A 14,165-nucleotide genomic window follows, 5' to 3' on the forward strand; every position below is an offset into this window, starting at 1 on the left:
GTGGTCATCACAAATGCTGTGACAGAATCTTGTATCAGGTCATAGGTGAAATTAGCCAAATCCACCAAGACTGGAACCACACAGTCACATACTGGAAAAACATAATTTACCTCTCACAAGTTCACTATTCAGAAAACAAATTCTTGCAAACTTTGTTGAATTTGCAGTTCTGCAACATATACTTTCGCTTACAGAAGTAGCCATGGAGAGTCCAAATCAAAATTAGTGCCCAGACCTCTGCTTTTCAAGGAGATCTAGTGCTTTACCTTGTACGTTCGTTATATTAAAGCTTAAATATTCCACTTCCTGTTTTTCAGACAGCAGCAGTCTCTGCCAGCCAAAAAAACCATCAGAAGTATTTCACAATGGATGTAGATGATGAAGAAAACATGAGTAAGATGTTTATTTACACTACTGAATTATGCAGTCGTTTCAAAGGTTACTTTTTCTCATAAGCCACAGAGATGACTGAAGGAACTTTGAAGCATGAATTAAAATGATTTTTGTATGTTTTTAAATATAGGATATAAGCATAATTAAGAGCTTTTGAGTAAAAAGTGTTTTTGAAGTATACATGATTATGTGCTAGTCCAGTTATAACTTATGTCTACAAAATATTTTCCTGTTTTGATAAATAGTTTGGTATACTGCATTGACACTATTTATGAGTACTATGCATCCCAGTCTGAGTGGCGTGTAACCCATCCTGGGTTGTAGGTGTACTGTGTCTTAGCTGCTTTTCTGCAAATTCCTTTACCTCACAGAAGAGCTAGCAGCAGGGTATAAGGTTGCCCAAGGTAGGCTGGGTTATCTTGACAGCAGATTTGTGCAGAACTCTCAGGATGAGAGCCTTCTGTGTAATTCTTGTAGGCAGATCATTGTGAGACTTGATGGAAATAAAAATCATTTTGACATGAAAAAGCCAGACAATTAGAAAGGTTGAAGGCCAAGACAGTACAATGCATCAAGTGAGCATTTCTAACAGAAGACATTTCATGTAGCTAGTAGCATACAACATTTTAATGTTGGCTAATGTGATAATGAGTTCTTTGAGCTTTTTCATTTGAATAATCTGGTGTTGTGTGAGGTTTGATTGTCTGCCAATGGTGCATGTTGTGCAATGAAAGATACCTCAGTATCCTGCCATCAGGACATTTGTACTGAGGTCCAGAAGGCTAGTATTAGGAAAAATATCTTATTTTTAAATCATGGGTAGCTTTTCTGTTTAATAAAGCAGGATGCTGTTGTCAGATGTTGTATCTATATTGATGCTGCTTCAAAGAGCTGAATACACAACAGCTGTGATCAGCTTGAAAAGGCTGCCTAAAGTATTCAGTACTTGAGAATTTAAAGACTGAAAAATGTATAGACTTGAATATACATACATATATAGAATCATAGAATATCTCAAGTTGGAATGGATCCATAAAGATGAATCCAACTCGTAACTCCATGTCAGACCACCCAAAAATCAGACCGTATGTCTGAGAACTGTCCAGATGCTTCTTGAATTCCAGCATACATGTACGTATATAAAATATAGCGCTAGTTACTTTTATAAATCTTGTGTTTTGTTTGTTAGATCTATCAAGACTGTGTATGTAATCTTGTTGTCAACTGCAAGAAATTGGGAAAAAAAAAAAAAAAAAAAAAAGTTAAATGTCTGTTACTGGATGGAGAGGTTTTTTTTTTTTAATAGTTCAGATGGTAATCTTCTTTCCCATCAGACCTCTCCTAATTACTGTACATGCTTGACAATGTTTTAACATTTACAATTTCAGTTCTCCTGCCTTGTTTTAGCTGTGATACTGGCAGCACACCGAATCAGACACATGAAATGAGCTGAGCTGTGTTTTAGAAAGTGCATGGAGTGATGGTCAGTGCCTTCTGCGTACTCTGGTGTAGAGCAGCAGAATTTTAAGTACTGCTGCTCCTAGCTTCATGGAATCCTGAGTCAGACAGATTTCAGGGTTTCTCATTCCCTTCGAAGTGTGTGGGAGACATCTCAGAGTCTTATGGTCTCTAAAACAAAGTGTTAACAGAACAAAGAGTGCAAAATACGGCAAAAAGGTAAATCTACAGTGTGTCCTGCTCCTTAACACCCAATGGATTTCTGCTCAAAAAGTGGTGGATGGGGGGTGACAAGGTTGAAGCACTTGATATACATGCATAATCAGGAGCGTTACTGTTATTAGAACCATAACATATAGAAATCAACAAATTAAAAACAACATATTAGGTGAGATTAGCGGATGGGGATTCAAAGCAAGCAATGGGATATGTTTTCATTCAGTGTATAATGAAACTCAGAAGTGATACCAAGAGTATGTATGGTCTTGAAAAGCAATTAGAAAAAATGGGGGAAAAAAAGACATCTGCAGCTCCCCATCATGCCCCCTCAAGGACACTTCAAGAGCTGTAGCACCCTGAAAGCTTGGAGATTTATCTGCGGTTGTGCTGGGGTCTTGGTTCTGGTTTTACTCTTCTTTTGAGGTCTGCTATTGGCCCCGCAGGCAGTCAGTTAGCTTTTGAGCTAGATGAGGTAGTAAGCCCATTCTGAAGTCCTCCACCATGATAAGGCTTTGCAATAGAGGCCTGGTGGAATGAGAGCCCTTTCTGAACAGCAGGGAGGAGCTGGAATGGAGGAAGTTCAGGATGTCTAAATATGAGAAAGAGTATGAAAGGTGACTTCTCTGACTTTAGCAGGTGGTCTTAGCTAATACTACTTTTTGACTAACCTGTCAGTTCTTTTTCAGCCCAAAGGTAATTAGGGGAACTCACAGCTGCTGAGCAGGACGGACTAAAGGAAAGTTCTGAAAGGAAATCTTCTCCCTTATCCTGGAAAACAGATGTTCTTTCTTCCAGTTCAGCACTTAATGGGATGAAACAAACCAGAGCCCTCTGGTTCACAGAGAAAGACTTTTTCTTTCCACCATGTGCAGGGTTTTGATTTGGATCATCTTAATGATGTGAAAATTTGCCTACTTGCATAGTGTCTGGAGTTTGACACTGGCTGCTTGCTCCCCACTTGCTCTCTCTCCTAGTTTCTTCCACCCTACAGATTCTCTAAAGTTAACATGCCTGGTAACTTGCAGGCAAGGAGCAGTTTTCTTCCCTTCTTTTTCTTTTCTAAACCAAAGTAAGCATATGAGTTTCTTTCCTGCCCCCTTTAAATCCTCCCTCTTTAACAGGACATGATTTCCAGTACTTGTGTAACGAAATTGACTAAATAGTTCCTCCAGCTGTTGAACTTGGAAATAAAACTTCTCTTTGTATGTTCAGTTGCTGTCTGCTCAGCTCGTATTTTCCTTACGTGGCTTCCACAGACACTCGTTATAAAGAGGAAAATGCAAACAGAAGCTGTTTTTTGGCTTTAACTGAGTGAAGAAATCTGTTTAGCTGAAAAGTTACGTTGTTCTGCAGGAAATTTATGTTGCTTCTAGTAAGAACAATGTTTGAAAAGCACTGTTTTAGATAATTTTAGATAACTTCTGAAGATTACAACTTTAGGTGAAAAATCAATGTAAGGAAGTTTAAAAAAATTTGTTCTATTTTCTTTAAATTCTTTCACTGTAGTAAGGTAAGGAGAGATAAACATCAACACTGTATTGACTGTTGTGTCTCCACACAGCATGTTCTGCAGACAGTATAATTTGTAGCTGAATATTACAAGAGATTCTTTATTAAATTTAGCAGATTTCTAGCTATGAAATACTCCCGATTGTTTCATGTTTCTGTACAGTATTTGACTGGAATTCAGTGTTAAATACTGTACAGTTCCTTGTTACACTACTGAAATCTAACAAAAGATGTTCTACGCTAGGGTTTTTTTTTTTTCATCTCTCTTTTTTCTTTTTTTTTCTCTTTGAGCACCGAAAGGAGTAACCTATCGAGCTTTTGCTGGAGGATGTTATAAATGAAAATTTAATAACTATTCCATCAGCTTTGTAAGCTGGGCTAAGTGATGTGTGCAGGGTAGTGAATACTTAAGAAAGCATGATTTGAAATTTGTTGAGAAGAGATCTTCCATCTTCATTTGCTCCAATTTCAATAAATATTTATTTCCTATTATCACTGTGAATTTAATATAGTACTAGATATTCTGAAGTCTTGGAACAGAAGAGTTAGAAACACTTGACCAAGTAAATTTGCCTTTTCATTCATGAATGTTGCTATAAAGCACAAGTCATTTCATTCTTTTTTTTAATCAGAGTAAAAATGAGATCTTTCCCGTTACAGCAAGTGTAATTCTTGAAATATATATCCAACATTATCACTGCCCCAATTTTCTAGTTAGAAAATAAATCATTGCATTAATCATTAATGCTGCAATACCACATTGTTTTTCTTCCCCATTAAAATAGCATCATTGTGATTGTGTAGATTTTGTCACACATTTTGTGTTCTGTGTAGTCTTAAAGAGACAATCTTCATTATTTGTTTTAAAATCTGAGAGAGCAGTTTTTTACTTTGCAAGAAATTTAAACACTGCATGTAAATGGCAAAAAAAGGTTTCTCAATCAAAGGCTGTGTGAAAACATGTATAGTAGTTTTCTGGTGCAGTCTAAGTTAGACGTAGGATTTTTTAACAGCTGTGTTCAGTGTATGCTGCTAAAGGGTCAGAGTTGCTGTGAGAAGAGCTGTGCTCTATGCTAGCCTCTGTTGAAGACTGGGAAGAGCAAAAAAAGGATTGAATTTGGAGAATATGGCATAGCTACAGAGAAGCAAAACATACAGTTTTCAGTCAAGGTGCCTAGCTAACAAAGAACTGCTCTGTTTTTCACGACTCAGATTTTATTTATGTTATTTCTTGAATTGAGCAAATAAAATCATGTGAGACAGAAATGCAATATGAATAAAATAAGAATAAAGTATAATTAAATGTAAATCTCCTAGTATTGGTCTGAAGTATCCATTTTTATTTTACTACTGATAGTTTATCCTACAAATAATACAATGTTTTTCTGTTTTAAGGCATTTTTCACTTCAAATGTAATTTATGAGTAAAAATTTTATTTCAGCATCAGTTTGTTGAAAAAAAAGCTTCCGTGTTTTATTGTTGTATGAAAGTATCAAGAGCAAATTTGAAAGTCTTGAATGTGTTCTTTGTTATTAAGAGGTATTGCTCTCCATTTATGCTGCAAAAGCTTTAATCTGTGAGCACACATCACTTAACCAATTACAAAGAGAGATAAAGGAATCTATAAATTTTGCATTTACAAGATCCTGCAACAAAGGCATTGTAAGTTACTCTTTCTGGGCACCGCAGGTTCAAGCAGCACTGATGTTAAAGAAAACCGCAACATGGACAACGTTCCCCCCAAGGATGGCAGTGCACAAGGCACCGGGGAGGGGGCTCAGCTCTCCAATGGTGGCAGCAGCAGCAGCAGCAGCAGAAAGCGGCCTTTGGAGGAAGGCAACAATGGCCACTCCAAATTTCGCCCTAAGAAGAGGAAGAAAACACCAGGTCCTGTTTTGCCAAAGAATGCCCTGATGCAACTTAATGAGATCAAACCTGGTTTACAGTATAAGCTGCTGTCCCAGACGGGGCCAGTTCATGCCCCAATGTTTGTGATGGCTGTTGAGGTTAACGGACAGGTGTTTGAGGGCTCTGGCCCCACAAAGAAGAAAGCCAAGCTCCACGCTGCTGAAAAGGCTCTGCGGTCATTTGTCCAGTTCCCAAATGCATCAGAAGCACACCTGGCCATGGGGAGGACTCTCTCTGTCAACACGGACTTCACCTCTGACCAGGCAGACTTTCCTGACACGCTTTTCAATGGATTTGAAACTCCAGTTCCTTCTGATGCTTCCTTTTACCTAGGGTCCAATGGGGATGGCTCCTTTGGCTCCAGCAGGGAGTATGGTCTGCCATCAGCTGCTGTGGCAAGTAGCCTTACTCACTTGCCTCTCCCTGCATCGTTGCCATACCCGACCGCGAGTGGGAAGAATCCTGTAATGATCCTGAATGAGCTCCGGCCAGGCCTGAAGTATGAGTTTCTCTCAGAGAGCGGGGAGAGCCATGCCAAAAACTTTGTCATGGCTGTCGCTGTGGATGGGCAAACATTTGAAGGATCGGGAAGGAATAAAAAGCTTGCGAAAGCTCGGGCTGCTCAGTCAGCCCTGGCATCCTTGTTTAACATGCAGCTGGACCAGACTCCATCTCGACAGCCCATTCCTAGTGAGGGGCTCCAGTTACATTTGCCACAGGTGAGAAATCCTTTGATGTTTGCCAGCACGTTTAGATGATTACCGAAAATAGCCAAGATTAATTGTTTTGAATCAGCTTCAACATTTCTGCTTATTCTGCTTGTATGGATGAGTGTGTATGTGTGCATGTTTGTGTGGACATACACGTATTTGTAAATATGCACACTACATTAGTTGATCCATTTGTGGCTTTTGACAATTGTGTGCAGCATTCCTATTCTTTTGGATGGAGATGAGGTTTTGTTGCTAATGCTTTCAGCCTTTATCATCCCATGTAATAGGGCACAAAGCACAGCTTGACACCAGTTTACATTACTGTTTGCACTGAGCAAAGATTGAGCCATGGTTTACTTGTCTCAGGCAGCCGGTGGAGTTCAAGTCAGCATTAATGCTTCAGGTGGTATTGCTATCTGACACAGTCATTTTTACCAGAGCAGAAAATTATCTTCTGCAAAGTGAAATTGTTGATGTTAGCAGAGTTGAATCATAGAAGTCAAGGACAGGTCAGATGAGGCTAACGAAGCCATCACTCATTTCCAGGGTCTGAATGAAAGTCAGACCGGCAACACTCGTGTCCATAATCTGTGGTTAAATAACTGACATCTTAAAGATTGTGCTCTAATAAAATTAATTAATGACTATATGCAAATTACTTAGGCAAATAAATGTGGATGAGAATTAATTTAAATCAAATAAATAAATGTATTATGTAAGCAGCTGGGATAAATCTGAGAAGCCTGGATTTCTCTCTGCCATTCTTGCTACTTTCTTGCCAGCTCAGGTGTTTGTATCAATGCACAAGTAGGGAAGGTAACAAACATACCAGACAGAGACCAAAAAATATAAAGAAGTTGGAATGGCATAATTCTTACATTCTTAATGATGAAAAATTCTCACTTGTTTGCTTTTGCTTTACTCCTGTATAAGTGCAGTAATAATTAACACCCTCTTTCTATTACACCGATATGGTCTTTTTAAGGATATTATCTGCCTGCCTAAATTCATATACTTTCCTGTGAATTCCTTGCAATTTTCTGTTTGTTTTAAAGATAGTTTCAAGTCATTGGCCTTTGCTATCTTTAAAATATCATTTTAAATTTCATTTAAAATATTGTATTAGTTTGATTCAACATTATTCAATAATGTCAAGTTAAAAGAATATAAATATATGTGACTATTTTAAGTGTGTTGTTTCCTGTAGTTTCATGGACAATATGCGTTTTAAGAAATTCCTAAATGCTCTCTCTCAATTTTTTTAAATAATCTTGTACAGTATTGCATTATTGATGAATGTTTCCTCCTTTTTGAAATCTAAGGTTATGCTGTTGCAGGTAGTTGTGATTTCTTTAGCTATTAAAGACTGCTTTTAAAAAAGAGCTTTTATAGGTGTATTTGGCATCAGACACCAAAAATTTTCACTGCCAGGAATCATTAAAATGGTTAAAATTTGAACTGCAATAGGAAGGAGAACAGAATAAGAAGTGATATGTACCAGAATTGTTCAGGGCAACTTGTAAGTCCAAAGTGAGGATAAATCATTATATTCCCTATCAGCTCACTCTTTTGTTGTTCTATGGGCTTAAAGATGTTTGTCTGGCAGATGTATAACAAATTAGTAAGGGACTTTAATGGACCGTGTGACAATGCTAGGTACTTCTGATTTTCTTGCTTTGTGAGGTTTTGTCCTGCATTCTTAGTCCTGTGAACCACTGTTTGTTGCCTCAGAGTGCCGTGTCACAGGTGGGCTGTTGCTGTAGGTAGGTTGTGCATGATATGCAGAAATTTTGTTGCATTCATTTGCCCTGATGGGGCATTAGAGACCAGCACTATGAGTTTAAATAACAAAGAAAACATGCAAACAATTTACAACTCCCAGCTGTCACAAACTGACCTTGATACCCATATTGTGTACACCAAATCATAACTTAGGGCCAGCTTACGTTTTACCTGTCTTACTGCACCCCCATAAAGGCTGCTCCAGTATGAAACAGAGATCTGTAGTGTCTATAGGTGTAATTTGGATTACGCAGGCTGCTGGTGGTCTGTCGTATGGACCCCATTCAAAGCCAGTTATTGATTTTGAGTCTTTTGATCAGTTTATAATTAGGACATTGTTGACTTCCTACATGTCATTGTGTTTTATTATCTTTTATTTATAATTGACTGTGAAATTACTGGAATTAAATCATGGTCTGGTACATTATAGAGAATAATCAAGGATTTAAGCTTTTGTGATTTTTTAGGAGCTGGTGTTAGATCATAGAATCATAGAATCATAGAATGGCCTGGGTTGCAAAGGACCACAATGCTCATACTGTTCCAGCCCCCTGCTATGTGCAGGGTCACCAACCATCAGACCAGGCTGCCCAGAGCCACATCCAGCCTGGCCTTGAATGCCTCCAGGGATGGGACATCCACAGCCTCCTTTGGCAACCTGTTCCAGTGCCTCACCACCCTCTGGGTGAAAAACTTCCTCCTAATATCCAACCTAAACCTCCCCTGTCTCAGTTTAAAACCATTCCCCCGTATCCTATCACTATGCACTCTTGTAAGCAGCTGTTCCCCCTCCTGTCTACTATATGCTCCCTTCAAATATTGGAAGGCCACAGTGAGGTCCTACTTCATTTGTGGGATTTGTTGTTTGTTTTTTAACAATGATTGCTCTTCTGTGGTTAGTATGCATAACAATGTTAAATTTGGATATTGTCTTGAAATCATAAACATTGGAGAGTACAGGACCAATGTAAATGAGGGTGGGATTTGTACTAATTCGTAGACAAAATAAAATGCTGATAATGGTGATTGTGTGAGAAAATTTGCATGTCACTAGTTATACACCTTCTGGTAGCTGCAAGCTCTCTGGAGGAAATCAAAAGTGGAAGTACACATGTAAGCTATCGAAGATTGGTGGAGGTCATTATATTAGACATCAGCTCATAAAATAGATATGGGTATTGCTTTCTGGTCAGCACAGCGGATTAATCAATGTCCTGTGATTTATAACATTTACAGCCAGTCTGTGCTAAGCAATCTTGTTTACAGTTTGACCTTTTGTGAGTGGTGAAAGACTTGCCTGCAATAAGGAAAATATCTTTGTTCAAAAAATGACTTAAACCCGGCAAGAATTTTGTCATGTACCATGGAGCAGATGAAGGTAACCTGCTGAAAATCTGGCCTTGGGCTTTTATTACCTTCTCAGCTAGTGTGTTAAAGTGGGAGAAATTGTCAGTCCTGCATGGTAGGGTTTTACCTCTCCAAAACAAAGAAAATATTTTTATGGCCAGTTTGATTTTGTAAACTGATAGCCATCTTGCTTTACCTCCCATTCCACTCAAGCAAGATATCCTGTATTGTGCCATAAGTCACAGCAAATACTAAAGGGACATAAAATGTGGACTTCGGGTTTTATTCTTTTCTGCAAATGACAGCTGTATCTTTCAACATATTCAGGTTAATATCATCAGAACATTTAAGAGTCTGGTTTGGCATTAAATCAGACATGTTGGACCTGTGGCCCAGCACAGCTTGCAGTGTGGCAATTCACACTATAAAGGCGGCAACCCTGTAAGTGACCCAACCTGGCCCCAGGTGTGCATTCAGCAACAACCAGACACTGGTGTACATTTTGATACATTGGCTAAACACAGTCAGTGTTTCTGTGAACAGAGAAAAATGTGAGCGTTGATTTCTGCTTTGATATGGGAATTTGAGGATTGGTTTCAGGATTGCAAAAAAATCATCAATTTATGTTTGCAACTTCATTTTCTGTCAGTATAAATACATTAAGTTAAAATTTTCAGGTGGAATCTATAGAGATGCAGTCGTATATTCAACTAAAAAAAATTGTATGTCTCCTTAACAGACTTCCATAAGACCTCTCTTAATAGCGAAAATGTTTCTCACTTCGCAATCACACCTTATTCATGTCATTGCTTTTTGGCAGTACATACCTTTGTGATTAATTGGCAAGGATGAAGCACAGAATGAGTAATATTTCATCAGAAATCTCTGATGGACCCCTTGATACCTCACTAAGAATTGCAACCACTGCCACTGAACTAGACTCATGTTAGTTTCACAAAAACAGTCAAACATCCCACGTGTTTTTTTTTTGTTTTGTTTTATTGCTTTCTTTTTTAAAAAGTTTCAATAAAAATATTAAGAATTAAAATGTTTTGTTACTTATGTATTAAATATATTGTATGAGGGCTGCTTTGAAAGTAATGCCTCCTGTTTTATTATGTTTGCTTATGATCATCGAATCCTTAGAGTTGGAAGGGACCTCTGAGGGCCATCCAGTCCAACACCCCTGCAATGCACAGGAACACCACAGCTAGATCAGAGTGCCCAGGGCCTGATCCAGCCTTGCCTTGGAAGTCTCCAAGGATGGGGCATCAACCACAACGCTGAGCAACCTGTTCCAGTGCCTCACCACCCTTAGCATTAAAGATTTTCTCCTTATATCTACCCATCCTGAGCTTGAAGCCATTTTCCCTTCTTCTGTCACCACAGACTCTGCTGAAGAGTCTGTCCATTTTTGTCCTGTAGCTCCCCTTTTGATACCGATAGGCCACTTAACTTGACTGGTCACTTTGCAGCCTTCTCTTCTCCAGGTTGAACAGCCCTAGCTCTCTCTGCCTGTCCTCAATGGAGAACTGTTCCATTCCATGGATCTTTTTTGTGGCCCTTCTCTGAACACAGTCCACCAGGTCTGTGTCTCTCCTGTACTGAGGAATCTCTGTCTGGGTGCAGTACTCCAGGTGAGGTCTCACCAGCACAGAGCAGAGGGGTAGGATCACCTCTCTCACCCTGCTGGTGCACAGCTTTTGATGCAGCCCACCACTTGTCACCATCCCCTTCCAGACATTAGACCATTGACCACCACTCTCTTGGTACAATCTTGCAACCAGTCCTTCATCCATCGAACAGTACACCCATCAGATCTCTGTCTTTCCAACTTGGAGAGAAGGATGTTGTGGGGTACCACATCAAAGGCCTTACTAAAGTCAAGATAGATGACATCAGTGGCTGTTCCCTTGTCTGTTGATGCAGTGACAGCATCATAGAAAGCCATTAAGTTGGTCAAGCAGGATTTGCCTTTGGTGAAGCCATGCTGGTTCTTTGATATCACCTTGCTGCCTTCCATGTGCCTTAGCATGGCTTCCAGGAGGATCAGTTCTATAATCTTCCCTGGCACAGAGATGAGACTGACAGGTTGAAAGTTCCCAGGTTCATTCTTTTTACCTATTCAAAATTTCGGTGTGATGTTGCCCTTTTTCCAGTCACCACAGATTTCACCTGATTGCCACATCTTTTCAGATATCACTGAGAGTGGCTTTGTGGCTACATCAGCCAATTCCCCCACAGCTCTGGGATGAATCACATTGGGACCCATAGACTTGTGGATGTTCAAGTTCCTCAGGTGGTTACGAACCTGATCTTCACTTGCAATGGGAGGGATGTTGCTTCCCTAGTTCCCTGCTGCTAAACCAGTTGTTTGAGGGCTGTGTGGCAAGCAGTTATCAGAGTTATCAGAGGCAAAAAAGTTAAGTACCTCAGCCTTGTTTGTTGTTACCAGATATCAGAGTCAGGTGGTGGTGGTATGGCAGTGGAAGTTCAAGCTGTGAGAAGCACTCGCAAGCCAATAGCTGAGTCTTAGGCAAGAGTATCACTAAACAGTATTTTATTTTGCAATTGCAGTGGTAGGTGTTCTGCAAGCAAAAGTGCCTGCTGTAAAGAAACAAAGCTCTTACATCTCTTAGTTCCCAGTACTGTGTCCCTCCCCTACTTCCAGGGTCACATTCTCTCCTGTTTGCATATCATGTGTGCATCCCCTTTGCAGGTAGTTGACAAAAGTCCATCTTTGTCTCACCAAGTAAGCAAAATCCACAAATCAGTTGCCTCTCCAGTTTATCCTGCCATGTATCTGCCAGATAAGTTTATTTCTTCTTGTGCAGTTCTGGATACAGATGTATGTCTTAAAGATGTTACCTTTGGTTGCCCCCACCTCCTTTCCAGCAATCTTCCCAAGGCAGGAGAGTTAAAATGCCAGCCAGATTTTCCTGTTAGCTCTAAAAATGACATTGTTTCACAGACTTCTATCTCTCAAGAATACCCGTTTCCCACAGACAAACACTTACCTGGTATCATGGATTCCGAGATATGTCCCTTTTGTATCACATTCTATTTCTTCTGCAAAAACAATATGTTGTGTCCCAGAATTCCCCCTTACTTTTATTTACACAACTACTGCTTTTTGCAATTTCTATTAAGGCATGGTCCTGTAGGTGATTTCCAGCCTTCACAGTTCTCTTCTGTGCAGAGGTTGTCCTGATCACCATTTTCTACTTCTTCCCATAACATCAACATCTTTACAGTTGTGGCCCTACTGACATCTGCTTAGATAGGGTGGTTTCAATTAGCCACTGGACCAATCCTCTAACACAGCGGATAGTTCAGTAGCCAACTGCTGTTAAAACCCCTGCTACCACAAAGATGTAAGTATGGGTACTACTACTCCTTTCCATTTACCAAACAAAGACTCTAATCATCCAGTAAGTGAAGTGTCTATTCCTGAATTCTCTGCCAGTTCATTGGCCAGAGTGGTTTGTCCTTGCAGTGTCCTAATTATGATGCCATTTGAAGCAGTATTGTTAGGAATAAAGGAGCAACACTGACCGCCCAGCATCACACAACCTCCTCCCTTTTCAGCCAACATCGTGTCTAATGCTATCCTATTTTCCCATGCTATCCTACTAGTGGCATCTAATTGTTCTGCAATCTTTTATAGCAAATTGATCCAATCTACATTATTATTAATAGTTATCTACCAAAACAGTCTCTGGTGTCTGAGAGAAGATACAGAGGAAGGCAACCCAAATATAGTTTTGGAGGAAAATATTTTTAGTTTCAAACTGGGGAACAGTTTGGTAATCCAAAAAGCAGCTCATAAGGTGAGACTCCCAAATCTTTCTGTGAAGTAGTTCTAATTCATTTTCATTTCTGACTGCAAGACATCTTCTTTAGTTTCTCATCAGAAACGGTTTCCTTTTTGGTGCCCTTTTACATGCTCTATGGCAATTTTCTCAGATAATAACAAGCTTTCCAAAACCTGTCTAATCAATGCCTCATGGGACAATTCCTTCCTTCTATTGTTTATTAAACCCCTTTCTTCCCAATTTTTTTTTTTTTTTGAATTTTTGACTCCATACACATATCACAAGTCTGTATATATAGTTCACTGTTTTCTCTGTAACACTTTTAGTGCTTGATTTTATGCATGTAATTTACAAGTTAGAGCTGATCAATTAGCAGACAAACATCCCATTTCCTCAGCTTTTCCTTCTGTCTTTTTGATGATGGTGAAACCATTAGATCATCTTCCATGTACCACTCTAGAGGATCCATCTATAAACTATATTTCTGCTTTATTTAAGGGTATATCTTGTAAGTCTGACCTGGTCTTTGATAATTGATTAAATCTAAACAATTATGTTCCACATAATGTTCACTGTATCTTCAGTTCCCTTCAAAAAGAAGGAGGCAGGATTCAGGATAGACAGTGACTATAGCTAAATCATCTCTTTCTATTAATATGGCTTCATATTTCAGTATCCTGGAGTCTGTTAGCTGCCTTTCTGCCTTCTGAGTAAAGCATATTCTTTACTTGGTGAGGGTCAGTTGTCCTCCAAAGGTGAATTTCCTGCTTTCTTCCAACAATAAGGCAGTTGTTGCCAGTGCCTGAAAAAATTCTGGCAATCCACAGAATACAGAATCTAGTAATTTAGACAGGTATGCTGTAAGTTTTCTTTTGTCTTCCCATTTTTGGGTTAAGACTTCTAAAGCAGCACCCTCACTTACTGGTATAGAGATGAAACGGTTTATCCACGGCAAGAAGAGCCAAACTGGTGTGTCACCAAATCTTGTTTCAGTTTTTACACCATTTCTTTTGCTTCTTC

General features: G+C 39.3%; 1 protein-coding gene across 1 annotated transcript in view; it reads left to right on the forward strand.

Annotated features, from left to right (window-relative positions):
• Positions 1–328: 328 nt before the first annotated feature.
• The window catches only part of ADARB1 (adenosine deaminase RNA specific B1), a gene marked incomplete at its 3' end in the record, with an annotated part of 37,707 nt that continues 23,870 nt past the window's right edge, over positions 329–14,165 (forward strand). The window contains exons 1-2 of the mRNA XM_079539432.1: positions 329–393; positions 5,270–6,207. Coding sequence (XP_079395558.1) covers positions 366–393; positions 5,270–6,207 — 966 coding nt within the window. The 5' untranslated portion in view covers positions 329–365. The remainder of the gene's footprint in view (positions 394–5,269; positions 6,208–14,165) is intronic.

This window comes from Tetrao urogallus, assembly GCF_951394365.1.
Source record: "Tetrao urogallus genome assembly, chromosome: 8".
In the NCBI taxonomy this organism is placed as follows: domain Eukaryota; kingdom Metazoa; phylum Chordata; class Aves; order Galliformes; family Phasianidae; genus Tetrao; species Tetrao urogallus.